Raw genomic sequence first — 22162 nt, forward strand, 5'->3', positions numbered from 1 at the left:
TAAGCATTTATGACAATAGTCTCACGTTTGTTTATGTCCGATTATATAGTACAGCAATACTTAATAGTCCGTTTTCACTATTATAGCCAATATTTTACAATAAGGATACTTCGGTGTCAAGCATATGTTAGCGTACATTGGATGTAAATGTAAAAAGTGTTTTTTGTATATTATATAAGTAAGTAATATGTAATGTAATATTGACGCTTTACTAGTGTACATTGTATACACATATGTGTAAATTATGTAATATATATTAGAATTTCATTTCGACCCATATGATTTCAACCTCATTCGAGTGTGTTCCGCTAGCACCCCCCAACCCTAATCCCATATTCCTGCGCAAAGGATTGTGGGAAGTAGTAGAGAAATTTCAAGATGGCGGCGAGCAGGAGGCTGGCCAAGGTAAATCATCCGACTTCGTTGTAGTCACCTGTAATCGCTCGTTTTCGCCGATGAATGTTGGCCGTCTTTGGGCCAAGATGACACTTGACCACGTTGTGTGAGATGTTATGAGCGGAAATGTCCGCTTGAAAGTACATTTTATCTTAACGGGAGGTCAATAAAAGCGCCGACTAGCCGCTGTGTTTGGAAGCAAAGCAGCCGGCAAATTAGGCCAGCATCGACGAGCTGCCTAAAGATTTAAATGACTAAATTAATGGTTTCTTCCAGCATAGTAGTGTCGTTTGAGTAGTTTGGAGGTGAATGCTGAAGTGATTGTGCTCAGTTGTTGCGAATATAAAACGGCGAGTTTCCATGGCACAAGGCGGTGCTAATGCTAATCAGCTAACTTGCCATCTGCGTTAAGCTAGCTCGGCGGACAATGTAGCCGCAAATGACTTCGATATTCGACTTTATCTGCAATTAGCATTAGTTCCAGGATTGTAATACGTGTATGATATTCCATTCATTTTTAATTCCAACACGAGTACGCAATTAGCACTTGTATCTCTTCCTGTTTCGTTTTTGTCAACCATGTTAATCTGTCCGTCCATTATCACTTCCTGTCTTTAACACGATGATAATGTAAGGTTAAAAAATAACAGATAGCGTGAGGTAATGGACGTACTCCAAACTCTGATCATTACTTGAGCCTAGTTACACTATTTACTCTCGTTAGCATAAAACGAACGGCTTAAAGGCTTATGACATAGCAATAAACTGGGAAAAGTTATTCCAAATAAGGTAGTCCTTTTTGCCATTATGGAAAAAAAATAACGCACAACATCGACAGTAATAATCATTAATGCAACTACAAAGCTTCACATTGCATTTATTGCTATAAGGTATTTACTACATCTAAAGATTAACGATGTGCTCACCAATCATACCAGTGTTTTTAAGCCATTACTACATACAATTTGTGGTGTTATGAGATTTCTGCCCATCCATTTTCTTTGTCGCTTATCCTCACAATGGCCTAATGGGGGTATGGTAGAGCCTATCCCAGCGAGAGGCAGGGTACACCCCAGACAGATGATACAGATTAATTTTATTTTAATTTGATATTAAATTGATTACGAATATAATTCTGGTTCTGAATGATTTATTTGTGGCAAATTAATTGGTGCTGCGTATGTAGCATTTAGCTATTTTATATCTGAAGTCATTAAGACTTTTTATAATAAACAACTAGCAATTATTTCCTTTGTAGACTAATCTGAAGTTTGCAGTGGCTATTCATTGTGTCGTTTGTTCATGCCCTAGGCCAGGGGTGTCCAAACCGTGGCCATTTAGTGGCTTGCAGCACATTCTAAAAATATAATTTAACAAGAAAAAAAATCATCAGTAATTTTGCAAAAATGAAGTCGCATTGTTCAGAGAAAGTAATTGTAAATGAAAATGTTTTAATTTTGCAGCAATGATGTGATGAGGAAATATAACATAATTTCAGTTTCATAAAGTTGAAATATTAAAGGAACAAGTTTACTTTTTACGTCATAATTTAATTAATTTAAGAAATTAATTTGCAGAAAAAGTTAATATTTCAAGACTACATAAGACAAAAAATTTATTTAAGAAGAATTTTGCAAAGTGGAAAAAACAAATCAGTATGATGTGGTTTGGTCTGTAACATATTTACCTAAAACAGGATAAAAAGATAATTGGTCTGCTTATTTATTCAACAGGCTGAAATCAGAAGAAACTTACATTTTTAAATAAAAAAAAATGCAATAGGAATATAGCTGTAACTGTAACATTGATTCATTGAGTGTTGCAGCTCTATTTGATAGGCACCATGTGACATACACTGATATTCCTGCCAGGAGGCGTATGTTGTACAACACCAAATACAATCTTTGCTTTCTATTAAGTTTGTGAAATGCAACCATGGAGGAGGGATTGGCTACAGTGCCAGCATGGATGTATGCGGGTGTGTGTTTTGTCATGACAATCCTTCCTTGCTGTGTATTTTCACCTTAAATGTGACATATATATATATATAGAGCTGCAACAATGAATCCATGATTGATTTATACAATTAACTATTTTGACATTTTGAAGAATATCAGCAAACATAGATGTTGCCACACCTACAGCGTCTCACACACACGCAAACGCTCAGCGTGACGCGTTCAGGCCTTCAACAGACAGTCGGTCAACACAGAGCTCATAACTTGGCACATGAGGTCCGTGTTGCTGCATTATCATTGTTTCAAAGGTCATTTTATTGCAGTTTAATTGTGTTTTAAATGTACAAAAACACAATCCATGTCCAATAAGGATGTTAATCTCATTCTCATCAAGAGTCATAATTAATTACACGACAAGTGAAATGACCCACAATTGAGGGCCTCTAGTCCCAATCAAACGTTGCTGCATTGATTCTACAGGCACGTATGAAATTGTAGCCATGCAGAAGTTTTGTATAGCGCTAAGAGCACGTGATGTCCGACTGTTTGTGTGGCTGTGAACACATCAGGCGTGGCAAGAGTGATACTGCCACCCCGATATATAATACTTGGTGGAAAGTCTGACCTATAGACTTGTTTGTGGAAGGTGACGAGACCTTGTGATACAGTTTTGTAGTGTGTCATATATATTGTCCTTTGAATTCTTTTGCATATTGTATATATGTTCATTGTTTTTTTTTTCTTTTTTTTCAGGAACTTGAAGAGATTCGCAAATCTGGAATGAAAAATTTCCGAAACATTCAAGTCGACGACTCAAACCTATTGTCCTGGCAAGGGCTCATTGTTCCTGTAAGCAACTATTCCTCAACTGTCCAAATTCGGGGTCTGCATCGTTCATCATGTGTGCATTTTTGCAGGCTGTTCATATTTGATGGAGGTTCCTTCAAACACGTCAGACCAATGTCTCTCTTCTTCTCCATTGGATGGAAGTGTGCATTTGCAAACTGATGTGTGTCACTAACAGCCTTAAAAGAAAGGCAAATAACAAAACAATCATTGTGTACGTGAGGAATGAAACCCAGTATTAACGTTTAACCTTGGTGTTTTGCTTGAGATCTTTTTTTTTTATTCCATAATGTTTTTCACTTTTTGTCACATCTTATTCAAAATGCTGGCATTTCCAACTTTGTTTGGCTCCATGTTGGGTTATTTTGCTGCTTTAATCAAAAGAAAAACAGACTCTTGAGGTGAGAATCACTAAACAACACATGTCAAAACAGGAAGGTGGTGTTGGCAGATCTTGTTGCCACATTGTGGTTTTTGCAACAATCGCATCTTGTATATTGATATAAGTGACATTTTTTTTCTACATGTATAATTTTGCGGTAACATTTTTGGCTTTCCGGAATGGATTAACACTGGTTTAAAATGGAGATGATTCTTGTCAGCAGATGTTGTCATCTGTCCTCCTAAATGACAAAAAATAACTTCCAGCGTGTCACAAAGTCTTTGTTTCCCTTCATTTGCTGTCTTTTTTTGTGATGTCATTGTCGATGGGAAGAAGGCTAAATCCTGGTCACGGATTTCAGTCCTTGACAGGGTGCAGACCCTGAATTTGGACACAACCTTTCCTGCACCGACATGGTCACGGCGTCACTTTCCGTTGCTAATCCTCTCCTCTTCCTTACCAGGACAACCCTCCTTACGACAAAGGAGCATTCAGAATTGAGATCATTTTCCCCACCGAGTATCCTTTCAAGCCTCCCAAGATCACATTCAAAACAAAGATCTATCACCCCAACATTGACGAGAAGGGCCAGGTGTGTTTGCCTGTGATCAGTGCAGAGAACTGGAAACCAGCCACCAAAACTGACCAAGGTGGGTGCAGTTCTTTGGAGTTTATTAGCTCTTTGCTCGTATTGCAGTTAAACGTATGTTCATCTACTTGGGGGTGCTCATTAAGTCGATCGCGATCTACCGGTCGATCGCGGAGGTGGTACTGGTCGATCGCTGGTCGATCGCGGCGTGACATTAAAAAAATATCATCCCAGCATCAATGCCGTCACTTGATTGACATACAGGGCAGCCATTCAGATGACAACTGAATGTTGCCCTTCGGGCGACCAATCAAATCAAACAACGTCTCTAAGTGCAGCAGAACTTACGATGTCAGCCTATCATCCATCCCCGTTACTTGATTGACATACAGGACAACCAGTCAGATGACAACTGAATTTTGACCTTTAGGTCACCGCTCATGCGTAAACAGCGATGCAAAGTGCTAAGCTAGTCGGCGAATTGCGAGATTTTAAGCCCTCGCTAAAGTTTATGGTCACTAAAATGAGTGAAGGAGCTGGACCAAGTAAAAAGGCAAAAACTGGACCAAGTAAAAAGGCAAAAACTGGACCAAGTAAAAAGGCAAAAAATATATCACTTCCATACGGATATGGAATATTATACGGATATTATCCATGACTGATAAACATTTGGAAGTGTGCTTGAGGCTGGCTATCAGCAGCTACTGTCCGGACTATGCATCCCTGGCTGGTTCAATTCAGTGCAAGTCATCAAAGTAAACTCAGGTAATTACAAAAAATGTTAATAGTTAATTATGTGTGTTTTGCAATATTGGCTCATTTGGTTATGTAAGGTACATCAACATACATTGTACGTACAAATAATCCTCAATACATTTGAAAATAAATAGATGTTTTGCATTTTTGTAGTGGGTAGATCATTTTGACTCGGTCATTTTAAAAGTAGCTCGCATGCTGAAAAAGTGTGAGCACCCCTGATCTACTCTGTATTTTTGTAATAACGGTTCTTATACTGCAGCTAAGCCATACCACATAAAATACTTCTTACCATAAATGCCCTTCTGGTGCTGCGTGGGTTTATACAGTACTCATCTTTCTCTTCATGTCATCTTCTTCATTAAAAGGGTTTTCTCTGTAGAATTAACAAGTAGACCATTTCATTAAAGGGGGGAACTCTACTTGTTGACCTCTCGGTGACCACATGAGAATATTTTAGATTGTTAATGTTCTTTTTAACACCAATCTATGTAATGATTTACTTGAAAATATCAGTGGAAAAGAAATGGAAGTAAAGCTAATTCATTTTAATTGTCTGAACTAGGGATCGACCGATATGGTTTTTTAGGGCCGATACCGATTTTTTTCCATCACCCTCCGCCGATGGCCGATTTTGCTTGGGCCGATACTGCTTTTGATCCCTCAATTTACATGAAAAAATAACGATGATAACAAATATTACAGATCTCATGTTTAAAGAAATATTTATTGAAATGTAAACACTGAACACAGTAGGATTCAGCTTTCTTAAACACACATTTAAACGCCATTATCAACTTTAAAAGGAATAAATATTCAACCATGTGCAAAACATTTCTGACGTAGTTTAAATTTATCTAGCATCAATGTGATGACTGCTCATCCACAGCGTGACGCGCTAAAAACTGCGCCTGTTTTCTGTGCCATAACTACAAAAACACCCAGTCTTACTTTGCTGAAATTCACTAATCCATATCGAGTCTGGAACTAATTATCAATAAACGAGGTTGGCCGGTATAAGGCATTGAGAAGACATTACGATGAAATGTAATATCCTGCATGGGTTACTAGCTGTTGGTAATGTTACTACAGTAAACCTCGGATATATCGGAAATTCGCTCACAACGGACAGATAAAAAAGAACCGATTTTTCTGTAATGCATTTACAATAAAAATTCATTGCATATATCGGATTTTTTATAACTGATTTCGCCTATTTCGGACAAAATCTCCAGTCCCGTTCCAATGCATTTCCATGAAATTTCCCTCGCATATATCGGATGGCCGCATCGTGGCGCTCCGATTCGCCGAATCGTGACAGGCCGCTATACGACGTCATTTGCAGCGTTGCCTGCGCGTCCAGGTACATTGGAAACATAGTCAACGAAGTGCCTTTTTATAACGGATAAAATCCGATTTACGCATATACCGGATATAAATCCCATATATGCGTAAAACGGACATTTTCCGGTATACGCATATAACGGATTTCGCTTATATCGGACAAAACCAGTGGGAACAATTGAATCCGATATATCCGAGGTTTACTGTATAATGTTAGGTGAGTTTGCTCACCACATCACAGTCTGGTCTGGAACCAATTAACCATGATAAAGAACTGTATTGCTGCATTGTTTCCTATGAATGAAAGCTATTTATCTGTCACGAAAAAGTTCTTCCTCAAAGGTTTGTGTTGTTGGTTGTGTTTTGTCTCGCAGTTATTCAATCCCTCATTGCACTGGTGAACGATCCCCAGCCAGAGCATCCCCTGAGGGCAGACCTAGCAGAAGAATACTCAAAGGACCGTAAAAAATTCTTGAAGAATGCTGAAGAGTTTACAAAGAAACACGGTGAAAAGCGGCCAATGGACTGATCACCCAATAAGCATTTCGCCCTCTGTCTCTTTCTCCCCCCTTTGCCTCCTATCTTAACCTGCCCGAGCAAACATCAAGCCTCCCCATGTCACCTAAGCACCCTTCACTTTCCTCTCTCGCTGACCACACTGCTGCTCCCCTGCAGCCCAGGAGCAGCCCAGCTGAAGCAGGCAGTGATGGCCTCAGCCTCCCTCGGGTCCCTTCTCTTCCTCCTCCTCCTCCTCCTCCTCCCCAGCCGTAGATCTTCACAGCCTCACTAACTTTCTCCTGTCAAAGTCCAAATGGGAAAATAAAGTTAGGGTAACAAGATGCTCACATGAAGAGTTGGATAGGAGTACTCTTTTCTGTTAGCTTATAAAGGATGATGGTAAATACATTTTTTTGATTTGCTTTGGTTTTTATTTTCTGGTTGATGATTTTCTTTGCCACATGGGCAAAGAACCAATCTTCATTTTTTTTTTTTTCTCTGCAGACTGAAAATGTTCCTTACTGCTTCTAGACTTGCACTGTATTCTTAGAAAAATCCCCACACCGATCCTTGCCCAGTTTGTAACCCACTGAGCAACTCAACACTTGTCCCACATGTGAATAGAATTGTTCTAAAGGTTCTTCTGTATTAGTCAAAACAAAGCTTCTCTCCAAATCTATCATTGTCAGCAGACACGTCTTTTTATGCGTTTGATTAGTTGTACCAAAACTTTGTTCACAGTGTCAAAAATGCCTGTTTTAATATTCTTTTAATGACGAAACATCATTTGGATTGGCACTTTGATATATAAAACTGTCAAAGTAGGAGCTGCCTGCTTGTTTAATTTGGAGTTTTTCATGTCTCTCTTAAGCATTGTCATTTTACAGCCCTTTATCACGTCAAGATGGTCGGGCAGCAGATCCGGTCACATATTCCCGTACCAAGAGGGACCCCTATGGCCTGGAAAAGGTGAAAGAAGCCAGAGGCAGGTTGGCTCACCTGAAGTAAAGCGCCTCCAAGGCAGCTGGGAGAGGGTTGGCTGTCCACACGGAAAGGGACGGGAGTGGCCAAAAGCACCATGTAACAGCTGTTTGATCCGAATAAAGATGGCTAACCATGCTGCCTCACTGTCTGCCTGCTAGTTCCACCAATGCCAGACTAACATTTGGCTTGGAATTAAATCATGATCACGCACTTGTGTAAGTCTGGACAAAGGTGAAAATGCATCAGAGTTAAAAAAAAATATATATATAGCAATTTTACATTTGATGTCCATTTTAATGTTGGTATATTTTCAAAATTGGAAGTTAATGTGCTATAAAGACAAACTTAGCCGTAACGTATGGGCAGCATATTTTATCTGTGTTTAGGAAAAATGAACATGTCATTAAAATAGACATATCTAAATACAAATATTTTAATGTTTTCTGTATATTAACCATTTTGAACATGTATTTTATAATTATATGTGCTTTTTACCTGTGCACAGACTTGAAAAACACCCCATATAACAGTGCAGTTTTGCATTTTGAAAGACATTTTTAAAATCTCATGTCTTAAAAGTCTATTTGACCAAAGTGATTGAAGTTTTTCGTCAATTATGTCTCATTAAAGGGGGCAGGTGGAAGTCGTGAGCACTAGAGGTAGGGCAAGGGGCGTGGTTACCATCAGCCACCGGAAGTGACATCGAGTGTGTTTGTCCACTGCTGTGAGACGTCAATGTCGCCACCATAAACGATCGGTCAAGGCTACGCTGTAAATGAATACAACTAAATGTACTTTCATAAAACGCCTTTCTACAAAGTTTGACACATGTATTAATATACTCGGAAAACACTTACGCACCAAAAACATTTAAATTAATGTTGTGAACTGATTCCCAAGTATATCAGTGTGTGGATGTATAAGAGGAATTAACTTATATTTATTTCTAAAAAGGCGCAAGCACAGCCTTGACTCATCCAATATGGCGGCGACATTGACGTACGGCTCAGCTCTCGATGCGGCGTCTATGTCCATGGTCCATGGCTTCGGCCATGTCTCAAATGGAATATGTCCGTCAGTATGTTTCAAGAAGTACAGTAAATATTAATATTCAACTGTAGGTTTTCTTTATTTGTTGTCCTTTTAATAAACAATTAGTGAAATTAGTTTTTTTTATTGTCACTTTTTGTTTATGTGAATGTATTTTTTGAACGTGTTAGTCTTGGTAGCTTGATTTGTCCAATAGGACTTGCCGTACTCCACCCTCCCCTTCTTTGCTGAGTCCCCCGGAAGTAACCGCGCTGGGCGGGATGAACAGGAAGAAGAAGATGGCGCAGTATGGGGAGCATCCGGTAGGCGAAAATAACAAGTCTCGGTGGTTGTGACCTCCTTATTGAGTCAACCTTACCGTCTGTGTCGACAATGCGCCGTTTATTATCTTTTGTTGACTTGAAAAAAGGCTGCATTCTCACAAGAAGCATTTAAACCTTATGTTTTGCTGCCTCAACGCTAGCATTTGATGGCTAGCAAGTCGTCAAGAAGAAACCCCGCTTAAAGTAACTATTTGGTAATTATTTTCATTTGTACTTAGATCATAATAACAGACATTTATATCGTATTAACTTTATCGTGTCAGACGTTCATAAAATGACAATGGAGTGCACGAAGTCACCTCGCTTGTGTTAAAGCAACGATGTGCTTCAAGTTAAAAACATCAAGTACAAGATCTACTAGTTATCATGAATGGCCAAATCTGGTAAACACTATTTAAAAACGTACGGTTTAACCCCGCAGCCCATTCGGCTTATTCTTTTACGTGTTTGCTTGTAACGTTTTAGAAGCTGTGTCGTGTTCCGAAATCCAAGACACGATGTTACAAAACAGCCATTTGTGTTTGTGTGTTACTATCATCACTTTATTAAGCAGTGATCTATACAAGGAGTGTTGCAATGTCAGTCACAGTATCGTCGACATTAATCGTTGTGAATGGGATGGGGGAAATGATTGTTTCTTTTACACAAATATCCTGAGAAAATTCAATAATTTAATCGAATTTCATCAAATAATTCCAAAGCATTTATTCACATTTGCCCTTTTATAGAAAAGGGGACATTGGTTGTGTAACAAAGCATAACAAAGCACTTGCTTAGAAGATACAACTCATCAAAACAGGATAGGAAGTGAATCTTGTTATAAACTTCACACTCCCGGTCCACTATTATGATATTACCATTCTGATACTACTACGCAACATTCCCTTTTTCCCACTGAGTCATCTCCAAAGAACTGGATAAAAAGATGGAATGATGCTGTGTTTTAGGCGGTGTGAAAGGACATACTGAGTAGAATAGTGTCACTAATACCATTATTGTTGTCAGGTAATCTAATTACAGTCAAACCTCAATTCCGAGCGAGTAGCATCAATTTCATAAAAGTGAGAAACACTGTTGGAGGATGGACAGGAAGGCTACATCAACAAGGCTTCATCCAATACTCATATATAATTATCAATATGTATATAATTTTTTTTAACAAATTAATTGCATTTACATTTTGTCCTATGGAAAAATTGCCTTGGTTTTCTTATGTTTTTTTTTTTTTTCGTTGGACCTTTAGGAACAATTTAGGAACAAAAAAAACACGGCGGTAATTACTATTTTAAATGTTACAACCGAGAGTGAAATGTTGGGCGTTATTATGCTCTGATATCGATATCATTGATCTGGGTGTGGCTTCAGTCACCATCGTTCAATATTACGTAATTGTTACAGTTACACAGTTGGGCTGCAACCAATGATTATTTTCTCGGTCGATTAATCTGAAGCTTGCTTGAGTAATCATTTAGGACCAAATCAGTATGAACCAAACAAACAGTTAGTGGTTTGGTCCGCAACATATTAGAAAAGAGGCGAAAATGTCCATCACTGTTGTCAAAGCTGCAGTATCTGAATTGTGACTAAGAAATTTTAAAAATATCAGAGCTTGAAATAAGAGGATATTTACATTTTTTAATTAAAAAAAAGATAAATCGACTACCAAAATAGTTGTCAAATAATTGTCTCATCCAATAATCACTGATTAATTGTTACAACTCTTCTCCAATATGTTAAGTGATTACATTGGACTATAAATAGTCCATACTGATGTCCATGTTAGCATTGACAAAGTGTTCCATGTGATGTGTGTGTTTGCAGGAGTCAGTGGCGTAATATACTTGCCAGTGTTTTACTGCCGAAGCGCCTGCAAAATCAGAAGCAGCATGAATATTCCACACCCTGCAACGCCAATTCCCCCTGTCCACCCCGATGTGCTGATGAAGTCTCTGCCCTTCTATGACGTGCTGGACGTTCTCATCAAGCCCTCCAGCCTTGGTCTGTCTCTCTGTCTTCGAGTGGTAACGCTGTTCTAATACTGATACTCGGCAATGTCATTTCAGTTGCTTACATTCTAACATTTTGCTTTTGACTACGGAAAATACAACATGTACAAGTATCTTTGTTTATCAATCGAGAACAGTGAAACGCTCTTCCAGTAGATGGCAGACGAAGCATAATAAAAGTGAATATGTGTTGTGTTTTTATATTTACCTCATTTATTACTATTTCTGTTATTTTTAGGAGCAAGTACTACGCAGAGATTCCACCAAGAAAAGTATTTTATCTTTGCCTTGACGCCACAGCAAGTTCGAGAAGTATGCATATCCAGGTGAGTGCTTGTGTTCCAGTCTCGGTCTCGGGGCTGAACAGCTGAAAGCCTGAGCACCAAAAGTTGTCAAATTAAAGCGAGGGGTGGAGAGAAAGGCAGCGGAACATACATACCTACATAGACTCCTGATTAAAAAAAAAAAAATCAAGACCACTTGAAATATTGCAAGTGCTGGATCTTAAGGAGGTTCTAAGTAGGGCTTGAAAATTCCCTACTTTTTAATTTCCATTTTGTGCAAAATTGAAATTCTTGCAATTTTTCAACAGGCCTTAAAAAGTTAAAATAAAAATAAAAAATAATTAAAAAAATAAATTTGTGCTTTTAAAAATAATTGTCCATTTCACCCGGGGATAGACAGAGCTTTTATAAATCATTTCATTAATATGGCATTAATGTCCATGATCAGGGCATGTCAACTTTGGTAAAATATATAAGAAATATAATGTCAAATTTGTTTTTTTTTTCCAGGGATTTTCTTCCAGGCGGCAGAAGGGATTATATGGTTCAAATCCAATTGAGGTGAGAATGCTCAATAGCAGAACAAAACAATTATTTCATGGCAATTATTTCTTTGGGTGAGAGGCGGGGTACACAGGCCACATATAGACAATCAATCATTCACACTCACATTCATACCTTTCATAGAATTCATACAATCAATCTATTCATACAAGTTGGAGTGGCCAATTAACCTAGCACGTTTTTGGAATGTGGGAGGAAACCGGAGTACCCGGAGAAAACCCACGCATGCACGGGGAGAACATGCAAACTCCACACGGAGATGGTGGAATCAAACTCCTAGCTCTCAATCTCCTAGCTGTGTGGCCTGCGCGCTAACCACTCATTCACCATGCTGCCAAATGAAATACATTATATTAATAATAGTACTAGTAATTGATTCTTAAGGAAGTTTTTTGCAGCTATTTTCAACTTTTCTAGTTTTGCGCTAATTACGGAAAAGGGCCTTTCTATATGACTTCTTGTTTGTGTTTTTTTTTTTTTAGGTTTTGCTTGTCAGAAACAAGTTGCCCTCAAGAAGACAATTATCCAAACGGTCTGTGTATAAAAGTTAATGGGAAACTTTTTCCTTTACCGGTAAGTTTTTATTTTACTCAATAAGGTCTTAACTAAAGCCACTTTTTAGTATAACATTTTTACTTTTACTTACAGTTGTGGTCAGACGTTTACATTACATTACATACATGAATGTCATTAATGTTGTAATTAAATAAGTAATTCAATTTTTTTTCATACGGAGTGTAAATTTACTATGATTTTTCCAACCAAAAATTGAGTGTACAAGGAGTATTTGTCACAGGATTGCAATCTATGTGTCATGGTGGTATGCGGGGCGTGGTTGCATTGCTAAATTACATTGTCCATGATGCATATAATTGTTGCGGATGTTGTCGGAGAGAGGAATAAACAGGAAGGGACTGACTGCAAGGGATAACAGTTTTTATACAGTGGACATTTCTGTCTGAGACGATCGATTTACCTTTTTTTTTTTTTTGTTAGGGTTTTGCACCACCCCCTAAAAATGGTGTAGAACAGAAGAGACCAGGAAGACCGCTGAACATTACCTCATTGGTGCGACTGTCCTCTGCAGTGCCCAATCAGATTTCAGTTACATGGGCACCTGAAATTGGAAAGGTAAGGAATGAATGAATGATATGTGATTTTTCTTATGAGCTAGTGGGAATTGTTAAGTGATGCCGACGTTCCCTTCTAATTTTTTTTTGCAGACCTACTCCATGTCCGTGTACCTGGTGAGGCAGCTCACGTCACCACTTCTCCTGCAGAGGCTGAGGATGAAGGGCATCAGAAACCCAGACCACTCCAGAGCACTAAGTACATGCACACTGCAATAACTTTCATAAAATTGATTTTTTTCACACAGACTGGACATATTCATAAACTAATTGTATTTGAAATTAACATAATTTGGCTAACTAGCCAAAAGGCTATTTTTCATATATACTAGCTCCCAGTCCTAATCCTATTTACTAAAAGTACAGTGGAACCTTGGTTAGCGTCTACCCGGAACATACTGTGACCAAATTAATTTTTCACGTAAGAAATAATGTAAGTCCACTTAATTTGTTCCAGCAAAATCCATTTTTATAGTTACACATGCAGAAAACAAATTACAAATGCATGTAAATACATACGGTATAAATGATGAATAAAAGGGATGAAATTCATATTTAAGGTTACTTTTACCTTCATTTAAAGGAGACCTATTATGCTTTTTCCTCTTTTCTGACCTATAAATGTAGTTAGAATGTTGTACTAATGTTGTAATAATGTTGTATAAATCGCAGTTTATTATCAACTCCTACACCGTGAGTTAGCGGCACAAACCAGAACTCCTTTTAAGTACTCGCTAGTGTGGCCAACCAGTGGAGGAAATGTGCGGATGGAATACATTAATAATAATAATAATAAAAAATAATATAATAAATAATAGAATAAATAAAAATAATAATAAAATAAAAAAAATTAATAATAATACATTAAAACAGACCGTTTTCGCAGAAACCATAAAATCCAAAGAAATACATCCGAATAGATGCAGATTCTGGCAGAACTGTAAAGGTTTGTGTGCTGGGTTATTGTGTGTAGCTGCTCTATAGGAGTCCACAACTCAATACAAAGGGCCACAAAATTGAGCATAATAGGTCCTATTTAAGATATGCGCCATGTGGCAACAAGAGCAACATTATTTCTTGAATTCACTAGTGTTCCTCACCTCATGGCTCTGCTTTTCTTTTTTGTCACTTGCTGCAAAATTAGCCAAATTTTTAGAAATTTTAGAAGAAATTTGCAATTGCCAGCATTTTGATGAAGAATGTGAGAAACTAATAACAAAACACCCTTGCTGATCTCATTGCTAACAAGGACGTTTAGTGATAAAAATACATTATGAACACTGTTGGACAGTGTATTAGTAGCACAATAACACACGTGCCAAAAAAATGTACACAAACTGAGGCAAAAAACTGGGGCTCCACTGTAAATATAAAAAATATACATGTCCAAAATGTACTTCTTGGCTTCTTTAACCTATAAAACTCAAAACCCTTGAATATAAGACTACCAGTCTGTTTTAGGCTTTTGTCTGAAATGTTGCATGATGGTGATAGACAGTTTTAGCAAAGCTATAAGTGAGAAATGAGAGCATATTGTTTGAGTTTGACAGAAGAATTTAACGACGCATGTACAAAAAGGTAGAAGTACAAGAAAGACAGGTTTTTCTCCGTAACATGTCGCAATACGGCCGACTTACAGTCGGTCACTTGGTCAGTGTTTCCATTGGATTATTGATTGTGGAAAACATCTGAATAACAGGGAACTAAAAAAACACTGGAATCTGGATATTTGGATATATTGCTTTAAATTTTTAAAACACACATTGAAATGCAACGTATGTCATCTGTTTAGTTAAAGAGAAGCTGACTGCAGATCCGGACAGCGAGGTTGCGACAACAAGCCTCAGAGTCTCCCTCATGTGCCCGGTAAATACATACAACGTTTCTTCAAACAAATAAACTACAACTGGTGCTTTTGCCAAAATGTTGACATTTTCTTTCATTTCTCACCTTCAGTTAGGCAAGATGCGACTCACAGTTCCATGCCGAGCAGTCACGTGTTCGCATCTTCAGTGTTTCGACGCTGCCCTCTACCTGCAGATGAATGAAAAGAAACCGACCTGGATCTGTCCTGTCTGTGACAAGAAGGCCGCGTATGAGAGTCTCATCATTGACGGGTTAGTTCATGTCTCTTCACCTACAAACCTGCCTCTCCGTGAGTCCCGTACCTGCCCCTTCTCAAGTGTTGAGGAGGTCCTCCATTTACAGTTCTGTTCCTACCACAGAAATGTTACTGGGAGTTTACACTGCTTTGTTATTACTCATTTTATAGGAGCACGTTCTTTCACATGATCCAACGACACCACCGTTATTCTTCATGGGCATGCACCCAATGTTGAGTTCTGCACATGTGGAATTTAGTTTTCACTTTCACTTTCTATGACATGCTAAAACAAAAGTGAAATTGTTCATTGTACTACGTATTCTTCCATCGTCGTCTTGGCTGTTCAATTTGGTGTTCTGTTTGTAGTTTATTCCTGGAGATCCTGAATGACTGTTCTGATGTGGATGAAATCAAGTTCCAAGAGGACGGTACCTGGTGTCCGATGAGACCAAAGAAAGAGGCCGTGAAGGTCTCTTCTCAGTCGGTTACAAAAATTGAGTGTGAGTACATTGTGTGCATTACGTCTGTACGTTATAGCGTCACTGCCGTCCCAATGGCAGGCCACAAAGAACAACAATCATTCCACCCTGGGAAAAAAAAATGCTTCAAATAAGTCATTAGGGGTCCAAAGGAATATGAGGGGAGGTTACACCAAGTCTTCCAGATCCTGAATAAGCAAAGCAGCTCCAGGCCATCACACTGCCACCACCATATTTTACTGCTGGTATTATGTTATTTTTCTGAAATGCGGAATTAGGTTTACTTTCAAAAAAGTTCAGCTTTTGTCTTGTATTTTCCTGATGGCCTCGGGGATCAAGATGTTTTCTGCCTTAATGCTCTTTTTGTTTAGTCATAGTTTTTGTTGCAGGCCATTTTTGCCCAGTGTCTTTCTTACTGTGGAGTCATGAGCACTGACATTAACTGAAACTCCACACAGAGATTGGCCAAGGGTGGAATTGAACCCTGGTCTCCTAGCTGTGAGGTCTGCGCGCTAACCACTCGATCGCCGTGCAGCCTGAAATCTATTTAATTCCTCATTTATATGTGTTTAGCATTATTTTCTTAAAATAACTACAGGTATTCTTTATAAAATCTGTTTTGTGTTAATAATTTGGGTAATTTATTAAATATTAAATATTTGACTTTATATATTTTTTTTATCTTCAGCTCCTTTTCGACAGTCTTTGGTGGTTCCACATTCTCCTGAGCCCATCCCCGCTAAGAAGGCTGATGTCATCGATTTGACTCTGGAGAGCTCCTCTTCCTCTGATGATGACGACGAGGAGGAGAGCACAGACCCTCCCCTGAAGAAACGCTGTGTTTACATTTCTAAAAACGAGGACATGCACGCCAAGGGGTAAGTTCCAAGTACACGATGATTGGAAAAGTGTGAAAACAATCGATCACTCGACTCAATTTCACTGGCAACATTGAATATCAAGTGTTTTCACTTTCACTATCAGAGTATTGACGTATCAGCCTTCCACCATGCGCGTACCAACGGTTCAGGGACTGGACACTTCATATCTGACCCCGACACTTGCTGACTATGCAGTCCCCTTCCACCCATCCACCCTCGCTACCATCCCCACAGACATGCAGAGTGAGTTGGCTACTGAGTCACCTACGGATCCCGAGTGATATTCAACTGCAACTCTGATCATTGTGTCTCTTTCTTGTAGGCCTGGATTTATTTTCTCTAATTCAAGCCGACCCTCAGGTATGTAATTGTCACATGATGGGCCACATTTGGACCAACTTTACAAATATGTAAATGATATTGAATTGATTTATAGTAGAATAGATCAGTGATTTTCAACCACTAGTGTACCTTGAGAAACCGTCAGGTGTGCCGTGAGGAATTATCCAATTTCACTTTTTATAATTAACATTGATTAATCATCATTTGCAAATATTAAGTCAATAGCCATGAATATATGGACCCAAATATTCCAATTGCATTTGGTATATTTGCTCAAACGGAAAGAATTGAACAGGGATGGAATATTCCTTTAACCAATCCGATTGAGGTATCTTGTACCCGCTCAAACGGAAATTTGTCAGACTGCGTTCTTCTTCTTCTTCTGTTGTTTATTGGCGGTTGGCAAGCAGCTTTCGTGTGCATTAGCGCCATCTGTGGAACAGAATCTAAACCCTTCTATACTTTATTCACAAGTGCAGTTTTATTAAAAAAGAAAATATATATCTATATAAAACATGTCCCGAGTTTAATTATAAAATATTAGCAAGATTGAATTAGATCTTTTCCTGTTTAAATTGATCCCGGGTGCGTTCTTTCAGCGCATGCTCAGATATGACGTAACACGCAGATCCAGACGTTCTTCACTTTTAAAAATGGAGGCCAGCAATCGGCACTGGACTAAGCAAAGTTTGTTTTTCATTCAAACTAAATTTCAAGACCGGACAGACGAAAAACTGACAATACGGAGTTATTCCAACAAGTGAAAGAAAAACTCGGGGGAAGTCGGTATCACGTGATGTTGATGTTTACGTTTTACTGGGCATGCCCTATTGACTATTCTGTTAGATTTTCACGGTGCATGTAGACAAGAGATTGGAATATTCCTTTCCATGGATACCATTGTTTCCCGAAAGGTCATTTGGAAAGAGAAAAAGTGGTGATGTAAAAACGTGGCTACTGTGGAGTGTCTGTGGTGTAAAGACCGGCATAGCAATGTAATATTGGTCCGTGTGGCAACACCTACCTTGTTCCTCCCATAGACTTATTGATGTCGTGGTGACATTTTGTAACATTTTTGGTTAGTGGTGTGCCACAAGATTTTTCCAATGTAAAAAAACGTGCCGTGGCTCAAAAAAGGTTGAAAAACACTTTAATAGATATAATAGATTAATAGTAAAATGTGCTAATTAAACAGGGTACACTAGACTTTTTTTCCCGTCCAAGCCGCTAGCGACCGTCATGAATGATGACTATATCTTGGATAACACATGGATAAGCAGTAGAAAATGAATGAATGAACATTCATTCATAAGTAGAGCAGCTCAGTGGTCTCACTATTGACACTTCCTTGCTGCTGTGCTTTGTGGAAGTAATAAATAACTGTCTGGCATCATAGTTAGACACGTTAAATACAATACTATGTGTTCATGCCATTATGCTATAAAACCACCTGCAAACGAAAGCGCAGGTATGGAATGGACCTGCGGTCGTCATTTGACCAGAATGTTTATTAACACGCAGTAACGGATAAAGTAGTTATGTGACAGGAAGATGTTCTTCCTGCTTAGCATTACAGGCCACAGATGTTTCTGGAAAACCTGACCAGTACCATGCAGAGCGTGTCTTCTCCCAGCACCAGCTCCACCCTGGTTTCCTCCTCCAGCAGCCGCTACGACACCAGCGCCCGCACAGCCCACCCCATCCACGACACCACCCGCGTCGTCACGGGCGCAGCAAACGCTGACAACAGTATATCTGATATTATTTCACTAGACTGACTTTTTACTCGACCTTTAACTCGAGGTCTGTTTTCTGTGGCCTTTTGTAGCCGAGACACAAAAACAGTACATTTGACTTTTTCTGCCTTTTTATAAACTTATTTGTAAACTTTTTAAAATCCCTGGCGGGACACACTTCCGGGCTAGCTTCCGTGCCCAGCCAGGGTTGCGACAGGAACGGCATCTGGTGTCAAAAATAAGCCCGAAGCCTTCATGCTGTGAGAAGCTGAGTATGGGGGAGGAGGGGGAAAAAAAAATAAATGACGCAAATATTTTTAAACTTCTTTTCTGTCACCTCGCCCGCCAAGGACCACATCAACTGAGGACACATACATCGATTTCAAACTAATTTATTTTTCCACTACATGATCATGTTTTTAATGTGTATTTTATGTTCAATTTCATTTTTCAATAAAAATGTTAACACTTTAAACTGTCACACTACTAGAACAGTCACACATTCTGACATTTTAGCTGCAAAAAGACGAATATAAGGCATCATATCAAATTTAAATATAGTATATCTAAATGGGTCAACAACACTTTGATACAATGTAAGCTTGTAGAACTGTAACTTTACGGTCCTCTCACAAATTGACACACAACCATCCATGTCTAAACGGCTTGCAACAAAAGTGAGTACAAAATTTTGCCGCGTTCACTCGAACATCACAGCTTGCCTCTGGAATATTCTTTTGGGCCTCCATGACATTATGATGGAACTGGTGCATGTTATTATACACCTTGCACAACATCTTCTTTAGCAAGGCAGTAGGTCTTTACGCTCAAAAAGGTTGGTGACCACTGTCCAAGGAGGTTTTAAGTAGAACGTCAAAATGCAAAAAAAAAAAAAAAAAAAAAAAATTTTTTTTTTACAGTTTAACATAAAAGTGTACTCATTTTTGGTCTACGTGTTTTAGATATTGAGTGTTGTGTGTTGAGTTATTTTTACATACGGTACATTTTACACTTACCCAAGCACAACACAGACAACATTGTATCAAAGTGTTGTTTCTTTTGTGTTATACCATGAAAAGATACTTTCGTGAAGTACGGGCATTTTACCTGTGCAAGAGGAGACAGAATTCGATTCTCCGCTTGGCCATCTCCATTGTGTGGAGTTTGCATGTTCTCCCCGTGCATGCGTGGGTTTTCTCCGGGTACTCCGGTTTCCTCCCACATTCCAAAAAAACATGCTAGGTTAATTAGCCACTCCAAATTGTCCATAGGTATGAATGTGAGTGTGAATGGTTGTTTGTCTATATGTGCCCTGTGATTGGCTGGACACCAGTCCAGGGTGTAGAATAGAAGATGGATGGATGGATGGGGAGACAGGACCTCCTCAAAAGCCTGGAAAGTTTTGATTCAAACATTGCAGTAAATGCAACTAGTTTTATTCACACTGGAAAGTAGAAAGTACTTGTTTCTCTGTCTTAAGGTCCCTTAATATCTTTTCTGTTTTGTTCCCGAGTAATTGTAGTAATAGTTTAGTTTTTTTCACCCTATGTTCATCTCTTCTTTTATGTTCTATTTAAGTTTAGGAAATACATTCTTATATATAAAGTGGTATAAAAAAGGAAAACTTTTTCATTGATAATTCTTGATAAGTATCCTGTATAAATCGCTAGTTGTTTGGATCAGCCATTTTAATTAAATATATCATATATCAAACAAACACAGTGATGAAGTTTATAGGAGTTACAGAAATTGCGCGATAATTATTTAAACAAAAGTAAACAGGTGCCTAAATTTGGGCGCCATTGTTGGTTTATTGATTTGAATACCTTTAACACTAATTTAAGGCGGCTTCACTTCTCAGCTATCACTGTGTTGGTCTGCTATATGATATATTTAAGTGACATGGCTGATCCCAACAAGCAATGATTTATAAAGGACAATCTTGAAAATGATCAGGGGTGGCCAAACTTTTTCATACCGCTGAATATATATATATATTTGTCACAGTAAATAGCATTTTTAATGTCCACCCAACTCAGCATATTTTAGCAAAACACATTGAATCTATTCTATGAAACCAGGTGAGTTACATTTTTGCAATGGTGGACTTGTTGATGCAAGTGTTTTTATACTCTCTGCACTTCTTTTTTTTTTTTTTTTTTTTTACTCTTTTTGTACAGGGAGGTATTGGCATTTCTCTATCGGTTCATACAGTCTTTCTAAAGTATGGACAAAAATGCATATATTGTATGATTATTAAAGATAAACAGTTTAATATATAATAGTAAATAATATCAATTATGTTATTCATTTAAATCATTTTTAATTGTACAGTAATGTACAGTAATCACATTGTGCTTTGAATTTCACAGTTTTGTTCTAAAATATATTATAAATCAGTCTGTTTTTTTTCTTCAATCCATAAAATATGCATATTTAAGCAAGTGTATCAATAATAAATTTGCCCCGAATAAGCATTTTCAAGCATAGAAATCTCTGAATGAAAGTGAATTCTCAAATGTATGATGATATGTTGTATTCCACTTAGGTCACTAGGTTTCGGTCATGTTACTGTAACGTTGGGTTGAGACACACAAGCACCAGACTTGGTCGTCAGAAAACAACAGGCTTGTATTTCCCATTTGAATGTTCTCAAAACCAGGTACGGGTCCCTGTCGCTAAGCTAAGCTCAACTTTGAACCCCATATGTTATTTACCATCTGCACTCCATTTAGCTCACTTAGCATTGGAACACGTTTACAGCGACACACACAAGCACCAGTCTTAAAAATGATGTCATATATATGTCTTATTTTCTCTTTTTATGTCTACTGCATTGGGTAATGGGAGTGTGAAGTCGACTATAGGGGTGTTATTTAATCTCTAGAGGGCTCTAATAATGTTAAAAACATGATTTCTATGCTCCAACTGTGAAAATATTCCAAATCTATATCAGGAATCCTAGTTGTAGATGTATTTTCTGCAGGATGTTCAGACTTTAGGGAAACCTGTTTGTGTTAATGAGAGCAATAATGATTGAAAAAGTGAAAATCAAAAATGTAGTAAATCCAAATGTTGACATTTTCTTGTTTCTGTGTCAAAAAAATCCAATACTGTATTGACCCAAATATTAGAAAACTGGGGAAAAAAAAGGTGAAGCGATACTACAGTATATATCAGGGGTGGGCAAACTTTTTGACTCGCGGGCTGCATTAATTTAACAAAATTGACGGGGGGGGATTATGTAGTATTTTACACGTCCAACAGTCCATTTTTACACCTATATTTTTAGACATATTTTACATGTAAAAGTGTCATGCAATCTGCTATATGTGCACTTTGAAATCATTTATTTGATGTAAAGTGTGTTTCTCAATGTATTATTATTATTATTATTGTTATTTTTATTAGAATTATTATTATTATTAGTTATAGTAATGTTATTATATTATTATTATTATTTTGTTATATTAATAATATTACTACCATTATTATATTAATATTATTAAC

General features: G+C 38.0%; 2 protein-coding genes across 3 annotated transcripts; both read left to right on the forward strand.

The window, feature by feature from the left end:
- The first annotated feature begins 298 nt into the window (after positions 1-298).
- On the forward strand, positions 299-7891 carry ube2l3b (ubiquitin-conjugating enzyme E2L 3b). Its single transcript, XM_058070151.1, has 4 exons — positions 299-405; positions 3108-3203; positions 4046-4232; positions 6646-7891. Exons 1-4 carry the CDS (start codon positions 379-381, stop codon positions 6798-6800), a joined length of 465 nt encoding a protein of 154 aa, XP_057926134.1. The 5' UTR covers positions 299-378; the 3' UTR covers positions 6801-7891.
- Positions 7892-9008: 1117 nt separating this feature from the next.
- On the forward strand, positions 9009-21894 carry pias2 (protein inhibitor of activated STAT, 2). Of its 2 annotated transcripts, none has more exons than XM_058070138.1 (14): positions 9009-9105; positions 10948-11124; positions 11371-11458; positions 11927-11977; positions 12463-12553; positions 12977-13111; positions 13204-13309; positions 14903-14976; positions 15067-15227; positions 15581-15714; positions 16382-16571; positions 16678-16817; positions 16897-16934; positions 18485-21894. In XM_058070138.1, the coding sequence occupies exons 2-14, from the start codon at positions 11013-11015 to the stop codon at positions 18692-18694; spliced, it is 1530 nt and encodes a 509-aa protein (XP_057926121.1). In that variant the 5' UTR covers positions 9009-9105; positions 10948-11012; the 3' UTR covers positions 18695-21894. The 2 variants fall into 2 exon arrangements, with proteins under 2 accessions (XP_057926121.1, XP_057926123.1); XM_058070140.1 differs by lacking the exon at positions 9009-9105 and adding an exon at positions 9114-9320.
- Positions 21895-22162: the final 268 nt, after the last annotated feature.

This window comes from Doryrhamphus excisus, chromosome 4 (assembly GCF_030265055.1).
Source record: "Doryrhamphus excisus isolate RoL2022-K1 chromosome 4, RoL_Dexc_1.0, whole genome shotgun sequence".
NCBI classification, from domain to species: Eukaryota; Metazoa; Chordata; class Actinopteri; order Syngnathiformes; family Syngnathidae; genus Doryrhamphus; species Doryrhamphus excisus.

Coding starts and splice junctions, on each gene's coding strand:
- ube2l3b (XM_058070151.1), top strand. CDS start 379: ATGGCGGCGAGCAGGAGGCTGGCCAAG. Junction 406..3,107: donor CGAGCAGGAGGCTGGCCAAG/GTAAATCATCCG, acceptor CTTTTTTTTCAG/GAACTTGAAGAGATTCGCAA. Junction 3,204..4,045: donor GGCAAGGGCTCATTGTTCCT/GTAAGCAACTAT, acceptor CTTCCTTACCAG/GACAACCCTCCTTACGACAA.
- pias2 (XM_058070138.1), top strand. CDS start 11,013: ATGAATATTCCACACCCTGCAACGCCAATTCCCCCTGTCCACCCCGAT. Junction 11,459..11,926: donor CGAGAAGTATGCATATCCAG/GTGAGTGCTTGT, acceptor TTTTTTTTCCAG/GGATTTTCTTCCAGGCGGCA. Junction 15,228..15,580: donor GAGAGTCTCATCATTGACGG/GTTAGTTCATGT, acceptor TTCTGTTTGTAG/TTTATTCCTGGAGATCCTGA.